Consider the following 16,201-nt stretch of genomic DNA (forward strand, 5'->3'; position numbering starts at 1 on the left):
TTTCCCATTGATTTCAATGGGCAGATTTTTGGAGGCGTTCCGTTTTTTCAGGCGTTTTTCGAGGCGTTTTCGCCCCCGAAATACGCCTGAAAACACTGCGTGTGAACATACCCTGATGAACATACCATCAGCCTGCTAGGGATGAAATCAACCAACACAATGGCGTCTTTCCTTCCTGCTTGGCGACATAGCACTGGCGTGACGTCAAATATATGCGACACTTGCTCAGCTGTTAATGTTTCGTCAAGTGGCCCCGCCCATAACTGGAAACAACTTCCGGTCAACGAAGCGATGGATCCAGGCGGGCAGGGTGAGGAGGGAGCGGGTCCGGGTGTTGTTTATGTGATGGTTGGTTGGTGGGTTGTTTATAGTTCGGCCGCGTTCTTGAACATGAGGAGGGCGGGTATTGCTTGAAACCATTCCCGGGGACTGCGCTGTGTCACTCATGACGGGGAATGGCGATACTGGGTGTCATATTATAACAAGAGCTGTCAGGCGGGTGGAGAGGGCAAGTGGTCATCATCGTGTGTGGGGAAATCTGGAGGGGGAGGTTATCCGTGTCTAAGGAATTAGATGGGGGGGGGGGGGGCGGCTCAGGGTGTCACGTGACAGTTGATGGGGCTCAGTGTCATTGGATGAGGGTGTCATGTGACATTGTTAGGGGGCTCGGCGCGACATTGTTAGGGGGCTCGGCGCGACGTTGTTAGGGGGCTCGGCGCGACGTTGTTAGGGGGCTCGGCGCGACGTGTGACATTAGGGGGCTCGGCGCGATGTGTGACATTAGGGGGCTCGGTGCGATGTGTGACATTAGGGGGCTCGGTGCGTCGTGTGACATTAGGGGGCTCGGCGCGTCGTGTGACATTGTTAGGGGGCTTGGCGTGGCATTGTTAGGGGGCTCGGCGCGTCGTGTGACATTAGGGGGCTCGGCGCGTCGTGTGACATTAGGGGGCTCGGCGCGTCGTGTGACATTGTTAGGGGGCTCGGCGCGTCGTGTGACGGGGCTCGGCGCGTCGTGTGACATTGTTAGGGGGCTCGGCGCGTCGTGTGACGGGGCTCGGCGCGTCGTGTGACGGGGCTCGGTGCGTCGTGTGACATTAGGGGGCTCGGCGCGTCGTGTGACATTAGGGGGCTCGGCGCGTCGTGTGACATTAGGGGGCTCGGCGCGTCGTGTGACATTAGGGGGCTCGGCTCGGCGCGTCATGTGACATTAGGGGGCTCGGCGCGTCGTGTGACATTGTTAGGGGGCTCGGCGCGACATTGTTAGGGGGCTCGGCGCGTCGTGTGACATTGTTAGGGGGCTCGGCGCGTCGTGTGACATTGTTAGGGGGCTCGGCGCGTCGTGTGACATTGTTAGGGGGCTCGGCGCAAAATTGTTAGGGGGCTCGGCGTGTCGTGTGACATTGTTAGGGGGCTCGGCGCGTCGTGTGACATTGTTAGGGGGCTCGGCGCGTCGTGTTACATTGTTAGGGGGCTCGGCGCGTCGTGTGACATTGTTAGGGGGCTCGGCGCGTCGTGTGACATTGTTGGGGGGCTCGGCGTGACATTGTTAGGGGTCTCGGCGTGACTGTTAGGGGTCTCGGCGTGACATTGTTAGAGGGCTCGGCGCGTCGTGTGACATTGTTAGGGGGCTCGGTGTGACATTGTTAGGGGGCTCGGTGTGACGTGTGACATTGTTAGGGGGCTCGGTGTGACATTGTTAGGGGGGCTCGGTGCGACGTGTGACATTGTTAGGGGGCTCGGTGTGACGTGTGACATTGTTAGGGGGCTCGGCGTGACTGTTAGGGGTCTCGGCGTGACATTGTTAGGGGTCTCGGCGTGCCATTGTTAGGGGGCTCGGCGTGCCATTGTTAGGGGGCTCGGCGTGCCATTGTTAGGGGCTCGGCGTGACATTGTTAGGGGGCTCGGCGCGTCGTGTGACATTGTTAGGGGGCTCAGTGTGACATTGTTAGGGGGCTCGGTACGTCGTGTGACATTGTTAGGGGGCTCAGTGTGACATTGTTAGGGGGCTCGGTGCGTCGTGTGACATTGTTAGGGGGCTCGGTACGTCGTGTGACATTGTTAGGGGGCTTGGCGTGGCATTGTTAGGGGGCTCGGCGCGTCGTGTGACATTGTTAGGGGGCTCGGCGCGTCGTGTGACATTGTTAGGGGGCTCGGCGCGTCGTGTGACATTGTTAGGGGGCTCGGCGCGTCGTGTGACATTGTTAGGGGTCTCAGTGTGACATTGTTAGGGGGCTCGGTGCGTCGTGTGACATTGTTAGGGGGCTCGGTACGTCGTGTGACATTGTTAGGGGGCTCGGCGCGTCGTGTGACATTGTTAGGGGGATCGGCGCGCTGTGTGACATTGTTAGGGGGCTCGGCGCGTCGTGTGACATTGTTAGGGGGCTCGGTGTGGCATTGTTAGGGGGCTCGGCGCGTCGTGTGACATTGTTAGGGGGCTCGGCGTGGTATTGTTAGGGGGCTCGGTGTGACATTGTTAGGGGGCGACGTGTGACGTGTGACATTGTTAGGGGGCTCGGCGTGGCATTGTTAGGGGGCTCGGCGCGTCGTGTGACATTGTTAGGGGGCTCGGTGTGACATTGTTAGGGGGCGACGTGTGACATTGTTAGGGGGCGAGGTGCGACATTGTTAGGGGGCTCGGCGCGACATTGTTAGGGGGCTCGGCGCGACATTGTTAGGGGGCTCGGCGCGACATTGTTAGGGGGCTCGGCGCGACATTGTTAGGGGGCTCGGCGCGACATTAGACGGGGCTGTCATTTATGCGGGAGTGTTACTTTGTCCTGTCACATTCTATGTGTTGGGGGTTTTACAGTTTGTCCTGTCGTACTGCGATTGTCGGGTGGGGGGCTGTTCTGTTTTATGGGTGGGGTGCGTTATTGTAATGAAGGGGGCTGTATGTGAATGATCTGACATTGTATGGTGGTAATGTAGGACTGTCTATATGGAGTGTGCCAGACACATTGGGCGCCGCTTATCTACCTAACAAATCAGGGATTGTATGGATAAAAATGCCACCTATTTGGGCCGGCCCCGTACTCCAGACTTCACTGCCAAATATCTGATGTGTATGGACGGGGGGTTGTTTATGGGACCTGCTCTGGAGCGAATCACGAGAACGGGGGTCACTTTAAAAGACAATGAGATAATAATTATTTTATAGCGCAGGAAGGAACATGGAGCGGCGCCTCCGTCCTGCATCTTATCCGTTCTTTTCCACAGCAATGAAGCTTCATCTCACAATACATCTGCATTTTAAAACATCGTGTCCTCCTATAGAGCTGCCGCTGTGTGCTGCCGCCGTACCCCATAGAGCTGCCGCCGTACCCCATAGAGCTGCCGCCGTACCCCATAGAGCTGCTGCTGTACCCCATAGAGCTGCTGCTGTATGCTGCCGCCGTACCCCATAGAGCTGCCGCCGTACCCCATAGAGCTGCCGCCGTACCCCATAGAGCTGCCGCCGTACCCCATAGAGCTGCTGCTGTGTGCTGCCGCCATACCCCATAGAGCTGCCACTGTGTGCCGCCGCCGTACCCCATAGAGCTACCGCTGTGTGCCGCCGCCATACCCCATAGAGCTGCCGCTGTGTGCCGCCGCCATACCCCATAGAGCTGCCGCTGTGTGCCAAAGCCGTACCCCATAGAGCTGCCGCTGTGTGCCGCCGCCATACCCCATAGAGCTGCCGCTGTGTGCCAAAGCCGTACCCCATAGAGCTGCCGCTGTGTGCCGCCGCCATACCCCATAGAGCTGCCGCTGTGTGCCGCCGCCGTACCCCATAGAGCTGCCGCTGTGTGCCGCCGCCGTACCCCATAGAGCTGCCGCTGTGTGCGTGCCGCCGCCGTACCCCATATAGCTGCCGCTGTGTGCCGCCGCCGTACCCCATAGAGCTGCCGCTGTGTGCCGCCGCCGTACCCCATAGAGCTGCCGCTGTGTGCCGCCGCCGTACCCCATAGAGCTGCCGCTGTGTGCCGCCGCCGTACCCCATAGAGCTGCCGCTGTGTGCCGCCGCCGTACCCCATAGAGCTGCCGCTGTGTGCCGCCGCCGTACCCCATAGAGCTGCCGCCGTACCCCATAGAGCTGCCGCCGTACCCCATAGAGCTGCCGCCGTACCCCATAGAGCTGCCGCTGTGTGCTGCCGCCATACCCCATAGAGCTGCCGCTGTGTGCCGCCGCCGTACCCCATAGAGCTGCCGCTGTGTGCCGCCGCCGTACCCCATAGAGCTGCCGCTGTGTGCCGCCGTCGTACCCCATAGAGCTGCCGCTGTGTGCCGCCGCCGTACCCCATAGAGCTGCCGCTGTGTGCCGCCGCCGTACCCCATAGAGCTGCCGCTGTGTGCCGCCACCATACCCCATAGAGCTGCCGCTGTGTGCCGCCGCCATACCCCATAGAGCTACCGCTGTGTGCCGCCGCCATACCACATAGAGCTGCCGCTGTGTGCCAAAGCCGTACCCCATAGAGCTGCCGCTGTGTGCCAAAGCCGTACCCCATAGAGCTGCCGCTGTGTGCCAAAGCCGTACCCCATAGAGCTGCCGCTGTGTGCCGCCGCCGTACCCCATAGAGCTGCCGCTGTGTGCCGCCGCCGTATCCCATAGAGCTGCCGCTGTGTGCCAAAGCCGTACCCCATAGAGCTGCCGCTGTGTGCCAAAGCCGTACCCCATAGAGCTGCCGCTGTGTGCCGCTGCCGCTGTGTGCCGCCGCCGTACCCCATAGAGCTTCCGCTGTGTGCCGCCGCCGTACCCCATAGAGCTGCCGCTGTGTGCCGCCGCCGTACCCCATAGAGCTGCCGCTGTGTGCCGCCGCCGTACCCCATAGAGCTGCCGCTGTGTGTCGCTGCCGCTGTGTGCCGCCGCCGTACCCCATAGAGCTGCCGCTGTGTGTCGCTGCCGCTGTGTGCCGCCGCCGTACCCCATAGAGCTGCCGCTGTGTGCCGCCGCCGTACCCCATAGAGGTGCCGCTGCAGCCATACCCTGTACAGCTGTCATTGTGCCGCCCCCGTCTATAACTGCAATGCAGCTACTTGTAAAGTCCTGCAGTGGTGCTGTTTGGAGGTCTGGAATTACTGTCTGGTTCTCTTGCATTTGTGGCATCGTCCGCTGATCCTATCGGTGCAGGAGAACAATGTCGCCGTGTATCCGCAGGCCTGGCATTGGAAGGAGTGAATAAATGCCGCTGGTTTAGTCAGCGACCCCTCTCCCATAAGGCGACCGGCCCATCATATACCAGGACTCCTAGACATTAAAAAGATTGTCCGGTTAAGGCCGATTCCCATTGTGACCCTTTATCTATTCCTGAACGGAGAACTTCTGTAAAGAGCGTCTCTGAGGCTGCGTTCACGCGCTCAACAAAATACGGCTGAACATACGGAGCTGTTTTCCAGGCGATTTTTAAAAAAAAACTCACGTTTTTTATGGCTGTTTTTGGAGCTGTTCTATCGAGTCAATGAAAAACGGCTCCAAAAACGGCTCAAGAAGTGACAGTTTTTACGTGCAGTTATTTGAAAATGAGGCGTAAAATAACGCCGCGTTGATTTCCATTTGGAATCATTGGGCAGATGTTTGTAGGCGTCCTGATTCTTCAGCCATAGCCCGTGTGAACATGCCCTTATAGCAGTGGAACGTTGTATAATCAGCAAATCCTTGAAAAAGTGAATTACCGCGATCGCTTGTTTTTGGATCCTGTAGGCTTCGGACGTCTGTGGCCAGTGGAAATTCAATATCCATAAGAAAACATTTTCCGGTCGGGCAGATATCCTGGGAGGGCGATCGCCGCAGTCTGATCATGTGACGGCTGGCCTGGTGCGGTGCTTACATTAGTAGGGTGTTGCTGCACTATCGGGGTGTGGTTCTGTGGGTGTTACCGTGGCCGTATAGGAAAGAGAATTCCATCTCAGGAGTATGTAGTATATATCGTGTGACTACAGGAAGCAGCGACTGTCCGGTCTGCTCATTATAATATGCAAATGCACCGTATAGGGGATGGGACCTGGCAACAAGTGTTCAGTTTTCCTGCAGCGCCACCACAGGGGAACTGCAGCATTACAGTGAAATCAATGAGCGAATACATGTACACGCTGGGCCCCACGGAGCGAGAATTGGGGACCTACCATGTATTAACTCTAAAGTCCCTATAAGGTCCTGTTGCTGGCAGAACATGTGCCGTGTTTTTCACTGTGTTTTTCGCTCTCGGCCATTGAGCGCCACGGGTAAAAACCGCCCCGAAAAACGCAATCTCTGCCTCAGTCATCAATGGGAGGTCAGAGATGGAAACACCCGAAGGGCGTGCCACTTCTTTTACCCACGAGCGTTTTTTGCCGCTTGTGGGGGAAAAAACGCCTCCACCTCCCATTGAAATCAATGGGTGGCGATTTTGGGCATTTTTCGGCGCTGTTTACGACGTGGTTTCCACGTCAAAAACAGCAACGAGATATGCAGATTTTTTTCTGCGTGTGAACTGGGACTTAACTATCATCACAGATGGGACCACCACCGATCACTAGAGAAGGGGCTCCTCCGCTCTCTGCCTCTTTGAGACTGGAGATTCTTGTATCCGACACCCAAAGAAAGTCCTGTTGAATTCATATAAGTGATAATATAGATGATCTTGGACTCCTTTAGCCGCCACCGGTTTTCATTCTGCGCCTTTGTCAGAACACTACAACTCCCAGCATGTTTTCACCGCTGTATTGCAGAATATGTTAGGACTGTATCTTTCTATTTTTTGGGGGAAATGCTTTTTAATCAGAAAGGAGCAATACTAATAAAGGTAGAAGTCCCCCTCCCCCCCCATTACGCAAATGATTTATTTTCATCACTACATTCAGTCGCCATTGTTATAGATTTAGAAGATCATAATTGCAGGTGGGATCCAGAGTGAGATTTAGTAACGTGGTGGATTACAGTGATTTTATCTGTCAGCTCAGCGTCCGAGCCGGAGACTCCTCGTACATGAGCGGCCGCACTCGCCACCATCTGGCCCCATAAGAGCGCACATCTCTGCCGCGCCGTGATATTAGGGGTCGTTGTCAATGAATTGTAAATGCTGTTGGGTAATAAAATCATATAGAGCTCGTCTAACAGAATATCTTGTGTTATCACGTTGCCTCTTAGACGGGCAGTGGAGCAGAGACTGTGCAGAATGAGCTGCTTACCCCGATGACTCATGTCTCTGCTGATAATGGCAAAGTGTGAATTGCGGTTCCAGCAACACATCCCTACCCTATAACCAGGCACGAAGCGATGTAATCCTGTCTTACAGGGTAGTAACACTTGGGGTAGAGAATAATGACACACTGACACTTGGGGTACAGGATAATGATACACTGACACTTGGGGTACAGGATAATGATACACTGACACTTGGGGTACAGGATAATGACACACTGACACTTGGGGTACAGGATAATGACACTGACACTTGGGGTACAGGATAATGATACACTGACACTTGGGGTACAGGATAATGATACACTGACACTTGGGGTACAGGATAATGATACACTGACACTTGGGGTACAGGATAATGATACACTGACACTTGGGGTACAGGATAATGATACACTGACACTTGGGGTACAGGATAATGATACACTGACACTTGGGGTACAGGGTAATGATACACTGACACTTGGGGTACAGGATAATGATACACTGACACTTGGGGTACAGGATAATGACACACTGACACTTGGGGTACAGGATAATGACACACTGACACTTGGGGTACAGGACACTGACATTTGGGGTGACACATTACTTGCACATTGATATATAAGGCTTTATTTTCTGGGACGTGCGGCGCTATTACTTTGGTTATTAGATCTTGGCGCCGGTTGTTTCCATTGGCTGAGGTGTTTCTGTATCTTGTCCGTTGTCCTTTGTCGTCTCCGGGAGGAGTGACCGTCTCGTCGATCTGGTGTCTGTTTCCGCACCCTGTAATCTAGTCGCTCGCGGTAACATTTTTGGAGATTAGTATCTCGCACAACAAGGAGCCAAATTCAGAAGCCGTTCTAGTAGACAAAGAAAACTGCATTGCCTTCTTGTCCTCTTCCTATATCTCCTAGCAGTCCTTGAATGCAGATTTTGGGGGTATTCTCTGTCTATCTGCTCCCCCAGCTCCGCACTGCATGGATGGGACACATCCTGGGTTACCTGCAGAATTGATTGACTAAGGCCTTGTTCACACTGGGCAGTTGTTGTTTTTTTTTTTTTTTTAATGCCCCCCCCCCCCCCCCCCCCCAAAAGCTGGTGCGGATCCCCGGTAGAAATAAAGTATAAAGCAAAATCTTCAATAAGACTCCGTATGTACGGGGGGGGGGGGGCCTGCAGTGTTCAGGGCGATGGGGATGCGAAACCCGCAACAAAAAGCCAAGTGTCGCGACTTTTGCAGCTAAATCACAGAGATTCCACCGGAAAAATCGCAACTCAGGAAAAAACTAGAAAGAACAAAACATACTTACCCAGAACTCCCTGCTTCTTGCTGCAGTCCGGCCTCCTTTGATGACATTTCATCCCATGTGACCGCTGCAGCCAATCACAGGCTGCAGCGTCACATGGCCTGTGACGTCATCCAGGAGGCCGTACTACACGCAGAGAAGAGGGAGCGGGTAAGTATGAACAGTTGTTTTTTTTGTTGTTTTTTTTTTGCTGCTTTCCGCAGTGGAAATTCCGCCTGAAAAACCGCACTACAACGTATTGCGGTTTTATGGACGGAATGTGCTGCGGGTTCCAGGTCGGATACGCTGCTTAGTTTTTACGCAGCTTATCTGACCCGTTGAAGCCCGGCCTTACCGTCCACTACAGAGTCCGCGTATGATACTCCGTGAATATTTGTGTGTGTGTGTGTATATATATATTGGGCAATGCAGGATATACAGTCAGTCGAGGTCTAACAGATGGGGGTTTTGTGTGTCGGGAGCGTTTCGTTATCCGCTTCCCCCTCTGGTATCACTTCCATGTTGTTTCCTCTGATAAAACACAAGCCTATCGGTCATACAGCGGGGGTTGTATATCCATAGGGTTGTATATCCATAGGGTTGTATATCCATAGGGTCGTATATCCATAGGGTCGTATATCCATAGGGTCGTATATCCATAGGGTCGTATATCCATAGGGTCGTATATCCATAGGGTCGTATATCCATAGGGTCATTTGTACTTTGCTTGTTTTTGTTGCAAATTTTAGCACTGGCCGTAAGTGATCGACATTGTTTTTTACACTTTGTGACGTTTCGAACCGGACGTGAACCACAAGGACAGGTCTCGCCTCTCGTAGCTGTCGATACATTAAGCTCCAGCATGTTAAGGCGGTTGAAACGTAGGATTCTAACTATTTGATTCGCTTATCGGCCGTCCGTTGGTTATGTTTGCGATCCGCCAAAAGAATGAGCGCCATGTTGGATATTTTTGCTCGGTAATCTGTCATAATCTGAGTTTGTTATAAAGGACTGACGGGGTGTATGATTTTGGATCTAAGGATCTTTGTGCTTGATCGCATATGTTTGGAACTGGCCAACCAATAGGACGCGTGTCTGACGGCAGGTTTCCGTCTCATGTCTATGGCCAGCTTAAAGGGGCTTTCCAGACAGTAAAAATTGATGGCCTATCCTCAGGATAGGCCATTAATAGCTGATCGGTAGGGGTCTGACTCCCAGGACCCTCGTCGATCAGCTGTTTTGAAGGGGTGCAGCGCTCCTACGTTACTTGCTCACTGTGAATCGGCTACATCCGTGTCAAAGATTCGCAGTGAGCAAGAAGAAATGAAGTGGAAGCAGCACCCGCTTCAAAACAGCTGATCGTCGGTGGTCCCGGGAGTCAGACCCCTATCGATCAGCTATTGATGGCCTATCCTGAGGATAGCCCATCAATTTTTACTGGCTGGAAAACCCTTTTAAGGGCTCGTGCATCTCCATATTATGGGTCTGGGTTGTATGAATCCATAATATGGCACCTATAGAAATCTAAAGTGCTGCGGAATATGTTGGCGCTATAAAAATGATTTTCATACAGTGATATTTCTCTTACAAACTCATATGGAATCCGTGAGAAAAAATTGTCAGGCTCCATTATGGAGGTATGAGATTAAAGGGAACCAGTCCCCAGCATTTCACCCATTCAGCTCTACTCACCCCTCGCTGGCCGCTGCTTCATTTCCGTTATCCCCTCTCCTAAACTCCTCCCACGACCATAAATAACGGTCTGCAAACCTTTTATGGTAATAATCCGCCAGTCTCGTTCGTTCATCTTCTTATGCCCCGCCCACCGCCGAAAACTGTCCCACCCAGAATGCCGAAATCTTGTCTGAGCACGCATGCGCCGTCCTGTATGGTCTGACACCCTTCGCTGCTTCGTCCAGGCCTAGAATCTAGTTACTGCGCATGCACCGCTATGGTGTCTTGTTGTGCGCACGCACCAGAACAGGACATCACTGCGCACGCACAGGATTTCTTGTGTGCTGGGGTAAGCGAGGAGCTGTCAATCAAAAGTAAGGAGGCGGGGTTAACTAGGAAAGGCATGAGGAATGTAGATAAGACTTGCGCTCATTAGCATACGGTGCGGGAACGCTAAAAAACGGAATGCTAACGGTACAGAGAGCTGACTTAGAAGATAATTATAGGTTACATAACAATGATTTTTCACGCACTACCACCAGGTCTTGCTGCATTAATAGGTGAAATGCTGCTGACAAGTTCCCTTTAAATGCCTACGGTCCGTAATACGGATATGCGCCGCGGTAAGGTTCCGCGTACGTGGCTTTTTTCCTTGTGTGAAGTTGTCCCTGTGTAGCGTGCAATAAGCCTGTTAATGAGAGACTGTCATTTCTTGTGTGATCTGCTGGCCCGGTGTCCGGCGCTCGGTTTCCTGTGATGTTCCCGCGCGCTCCTTTGTTCCGTGTCAGCACATCTGTAGGACGCTCTTATCTGGCCGCCGCCTGTTTGTGTAGGATGTGTCATCCAGGGAGATCTCATTTCCTCAGTTGCCCGGAATACGTCTGGCTCTTTGCAGATCGTTCTAATGATCCTGATCAAATCAGAGGCTGCTGGGTAAAATAAGCCAGGAACAGTCTGCTGCGGGGGGAGGGCGGCTTCCTGCGGGTGTGCGGGGCAGCTCCCACCGTCCTGCCATGTGCGTGCTCTCAATTCTCTCCTCATTGGTCTTAAAATTAGTGGGTTTTTTTTCCTTCACATCGAGGGTCCGTTCACACGTTGCGTAAATACGGAATGGAAAAAAACGCTCAGCAATTGACTTGCGGTGCCGAGTTTTATTCCGCAACATGTCAATTGTATTTGCGTAAACGCTGCGTATTTGTTGCGGGTGTTTCGATACCATTTCGATGCCGTGCGGGGGCAAACGGTTCAATACCGCCAATTTATGTATTTCGATACTGAGCTGTGCTGCCGCAGTGGAAATGAATGAAGAGAACATGGCGCGCGCAGTGCCCGCACCGCTCGTCCTTAGTCCGGCCGCGTCACATTTGGAGGGAGGAGCGCTCCCTCCTTACCTCCATTGACCTCATTAATAGTAATTAACCCCGTCATGTACCTCACACATTAACCCAATGTTGTCCATTATGACTGAGCGAGGTACTTCATGGGATCTCTTACTATAATGGGCAACATTGGGTTCATCTGTGAGGGCAATGATGGGGTTAGTTTCTATTAGGGCTTATTCACATGGCTGTGTTTGGTCCGTGATATACGGATCGTATGACGCCTGCGTTTCCCGGACTGTACACCGTTTAAGCAGCCGGGGGGCGGCGACTTCTATCACTATAGATAACGGATGCCAGGAGCCCGGCTGCTTAAAACGGTGGACGGTCCGGGAAATGCAGGCGACATACGATCCGTATATCACATGTCCTATTTTCTTCCGTTTTCACAGATTCCTCAATAGAATCAAGTCTATGAGGGATCCGTGAAAACGGGACCCGCACGGGCACAACTCGGTGGTGTGAATCCGGCCCAATGTGGATGGTTTTTCTCACGCTGGATTTTCTAGGCTACCGGGCCACTTATAATAATTCTTTTCATTTGAATGTGCGCAGTAAATAAGTTCCGCCTGTCGTGAAGCAGCCGGCAGTTTTACTTGTATTATTTCCGTGTCCGCGCACCGTTTCCTGCTTGGTCTTTAGCGTTGTCTTTGATTTATTTGCGTTTCCTTTTGTTTGCTGCATCTGCCTGAAAACTCGTGCACGCGACAGCAGCCAATCAGAACTCCGCTTTTATTATTCCAGCCTGAAAGTAAAAGCTGATTGGCTGCTGCCTGAATGTAGCTGGCTTCTGATTGGCTGCTGCCTGAATGTAGCTGGGGTCTGATTCGTTGCTGCCTGAATATAGCTGAGTTCTGATTGCCTGCTGCCTGAATGTAGCTGGCTTCTGATTGCCTGCTGCCTGAATGTAGCTGGCTTCTGATTGGCTGCTGCCTGAATGTAGCTGGCGTCTTATTGGCTGCTGCCTGAATGTAGCTGGCTTCTGATTGGCTGCTGCCTGAATGTAGCTGGCTTCTGATTGGCTGCTGCCTGAATGTAGCTGGCTTCTGATTGGCTGCTGCCTGAATGTAGCTGGCTTCTGATTGATTGGCTGCTGCCTGAATGTAGCTGGCTTCTGATTGATTGGCTGCTGCCTGAATGTAGCTGGCTTCTGATTGGCTGCTGCATTTTCTGTATGTACTTCCCTACATAACCTGTCCTATGTCTTCATGATCACCGATACGTGTGATTTATAATATTTGGAGGGTCTTCTGCCTCGTCATCTATGTCCCACGGCGCAGCCGAAAATGGAACAACGTATTTGGTGTTTTTCCACTGCGGTCTCCTCCGATGTTTGCAATGTAAAGGGATCGACTCTGCCATTCATTAAGCCCTGTTCACACGGTGTGTATTTGACGCATTTTCGGCGCGTATAACACATGATTTAAGCTTCCCATTGACATCAGTGGGAAAGCGCATTGTCAGGCCCTGTTCACACAGAGTTGTTTTTGCAGGCAGAAAAATCTGCCTCAAAATTCCTGAAGGGATTGACCTGCCTGCAAATTCTTGCCATGTTTTTTGCCATTGAGCACCGTGGGCAAAAACTGCAGTGAGAAACACTTTCTATGCCTCTCGTTGATTTCAATGGGAGGTCAGAGGCGGAACCGCGGCAAGAAAGAACACGCGGCATGAAATCAATGGGAGGCGGTTTTGGATGTTTTTTGTCGCTGTTTCCGCGTCAAAATCAACATACATAAACTCAGTGTGAACTGGGCCTTAGTGCATACGTTTTTTTACGGGAAAAAAGGTGCATCCGTGCGGGTCGCGTTATTGCTCATCCCCCATAGACTAGGGTTTATGGAGGGATCCGTAAAAACAGAACAAAATTGAACGTGTCCTATTTTTCCGCTGACGCTCCGTTGAAACGTCGCCACGTGACCGGCTCCATTGAAATACAAGAGTCCGTGTGACGGTCTGTATTTTAAGAAGAGCTCGTTAGTTTTTTAGCGCCGTGTGAACGAGCCCTAAGCCTATCGGACGGCCAGCTTGCTGTCATGTTGTTCCGCTTCCAGTTGCCGCTTGCTTGCAGTATTCCCCGCTTGCTTGCTCGCTCACTCCCTTCCCGCTGACTTTCCTTCTCCTCCCCTGACAGACATCAACCTTAACTCTCCCAACAAAGGTTTGCTGTCAGACTCCATGACGGACGTCCCGGTGGGTCCAGCAGGAACACGGATGCCCGCTGACGCTGCAGGAGGAGCGCTGCCGGAGGGCCTGACCGAGGCCGAAGCGGAGGAACTGCGCAGTGAACTGTTTAAGGTTCGTCTCGTCCTGTTATTAATAAGATATCGATTATAAACGCGCGCTATTTAACCCTATATTTAGTGTCGTATTGACGTCTGTACACCCTTTCAGGTGCGGCTTTTACCGTACATACCAGTTATGTGCCATAGGAATACGTCAGAGGTGCATTTGCGGAATTGCTGCTTTTTTTGTTGCCGTTTTCTCTTTCGAATTCAATGGGGGGTAAAACCCGCAACAAATAGCAGTTGTCGCGATTTTTGCAGCAAAAAAGCTGCGATTTCACTGCAAAAATCGCAACTCAGAAAGGAAGTAAAAAAAAAGCTTATACTTACCCAGAATTCCGTGCTTCTTCCTCCAGGCCGTACTCCTGGGAGGACGTTTAATCCGATGTGACGGCTGCGGCGGTCACACCGGATGAAACGTCATCCCCGGAGGCCAGTCTGCAGGACGTCAGTGGGTAAGTATAGGCGGTTTTTGTTTTTGTTTTACGTGGCGGACTTTTCGACCAAAAAACGTCATCATGATTTGGTACGGTTTTTCGTCCGGGATTCCCTACGGCCTGCCAGGGCGGACATGCTGTGTTCCCTTACGCAGCGTATCCGCCCTTTGTGTACTTACCCGAACTCTGGAAGGTAATTGAAAGCGGGTTGGGCTGCGATGTCGCTGTGACGGTCACACGTGATTTTAATTGAAAAAGTTTGTGTCACTCCTTGGAATAGCCTCCGCCTATGTGAGCAGTCTGCCATCTGGTGGCTATTTCAGATATTGCACCCACACATCATCTACCAGGGGTTATAATACATCTAACGTTCATTACACACTATGGACTGCAATATAAAGGAGGATTACGTTACACTGGTCAATATATTAATTTGGGTTCATTAAAGTAATTATTTCAGGACCCTATTAAATCTGTAGTAAATTGCGGCATCTATCTGGAGTTGTTTACATGGATGATTACAAATGTGAGACAGTCGATCAGTCACGTGATGAGGTCTCTGGTCTTTCTTCTATAGGTAGAGGAGGAGATTCTTACCCTGCGTCAGGTTCTGGCCGCCAAGGAGCGTCATTCAGCAGAGCTAAAGAGAAAGCTGGGACAGACCCCTCTAAACCAACTCAAGCTCAACCTCTCGAAGAGTCTGCACGACGTCCAAATGTCCACTGCGTGAGTCGTCCCTAGAGAAATGTTATAACCTCTAAAGATTATTCACGAAGCATCAGGGACCTTTTACACCGGCCAATTATCCGGAAAACGAACGTTCCCGATAATTACACGTGGCAGCGATCAGACAATGAACGAGGAAACGCTCGTTCATCGGCTGATTGTATCATTTTAAATGCTGAAAATATCGTCATTCGTGCTGCCAACATGATAGAAATATATGGGGACGAGCGATCGGAGTAACGGGCGCTCGTCCCCATACTAGCTCCTTTGGGAAAGGAGCAAACGAGCGCCGATCAACGGCCCATCTCATTGATCGGCGCTCGTTTACACGGCCCTCGTAAGACCTCCATTAGCCCTGCCCTCTGGGTCTCATGCCTGTCCCGGGCTTACAAGCAGAATACATTATAAGAGGTGTCTGTACTTATCAGGGTCATGATATTTGTATTCCGCTGCCTGAGTCACATTGTGAGTCCCCTGTAGGAATAAAAAAATCATAACCTCTGAACCTGCAGGGATCACAAAGCCGGAAGTACAGGATTAATTCACACACGTCTCTACCAAGGAGGGTATAGATCTTACGACCCCTATAGATCTTACAGCCCCTGTAGATCTTACAGCCCCTGTAGATCTTACAGCCCCTGTAGATCTTACAGCCCCTGTAGAAGTTACAGCCCCTGTAGAAGTTACAGCCCCTGTAGAAGTTACAGCCCCTATAGATCTTACATCCTCTGCACTTGGCATTACCAGCTATGTAGCTGCTATAAAAATATTTTGCACCCTAAGGCTCAATTCACACGAACGTGGCCAACCTCGGATGTGAGAAACTGCAGTTTTTCACCGGGGCGGGACGCGTTCTCACCGACTCCCCCCCCCCCCCCCCATAGACTAGAGTCTATGGAGCGATGCGTGGAAACGCACGAAAATCGGACATGTCCTGTTTTTTCACGTACCTTTTACACGCTCCGTTAAAACAACGGTCGTGTGAACGGCCCCATTGAAATACAGGAGTCCGTGTGACGGCCGTGGTTTCACGTCAGATATTTCTGTCCTATTCTACTGATTCCTCCTGAGATCAGTGATGTCATCACCATCATCATCATCACCATCCATCTTACATGATACCACTTCAGTAAAAGCAGAGGCGCAGCTATAGGGGTGCACATATTGCATTCACACCTGCGCCCTAGAGTCTGAGGGATCCTAAAAGGCCCCATAAGAAGAGACCAGCATTATAAACGGCACATGGTCGGTGAGGGCCCTTTTACAGATTTTGTTT

General features: G+C 52.0%; 1 protein-coding gene across 7 annotated transcripts in view; it reads left to right on the forward strand.

Moving 5' to 3' along the window:
• Positions 1-234: 234 nt before the first annotated feature.
• Positions 235-16,201, forward strand: part of LOC142665876 (tumor protein D54-like) — a 28,450-nt gene continuing 12,483 nt past the window's right edge. For 6 of the 7 annotated variants that reach the window (XM_075845661.1, XM_075845663.1, XM_075845665.1 and 3 more), the window contains exons 1-3: positions 243-310; positions 13,612-13,775; positions 14,777-14,925. In XM_075845661.1, coding sequence (XP_075701776.1) covers positions 292-310; positions 13,612-13,775; positions 14,777-14,925 — 332 coding nt within the window. In that variant the 5' untranslated portion in view covers positions 243-291. Of the gene's footprint in view, positions 311-13,611; positions 13,776-14,776; positions 14,926-16,201 lie in introns of all 7 variants that reach the window. The other variant, XM_075845662.1, reaches the window with a different exon arrangement.

The sequence above is a fragment of the Rhinoderma darwinii genome, chromosome 13 (genome assembly GCF_050947455.1).
Source record: "Rhinoderma darwinii isolate aRhiDar2 chromosome 13, aRhiDar2.hap1, whole genome shotgun sequence".
NCBI lineage: Eukaryota > Metazoa > Chordata > Amphibia > Anura > Rhinodermatidae > Rhinoderma > Rhinoderma darwinii.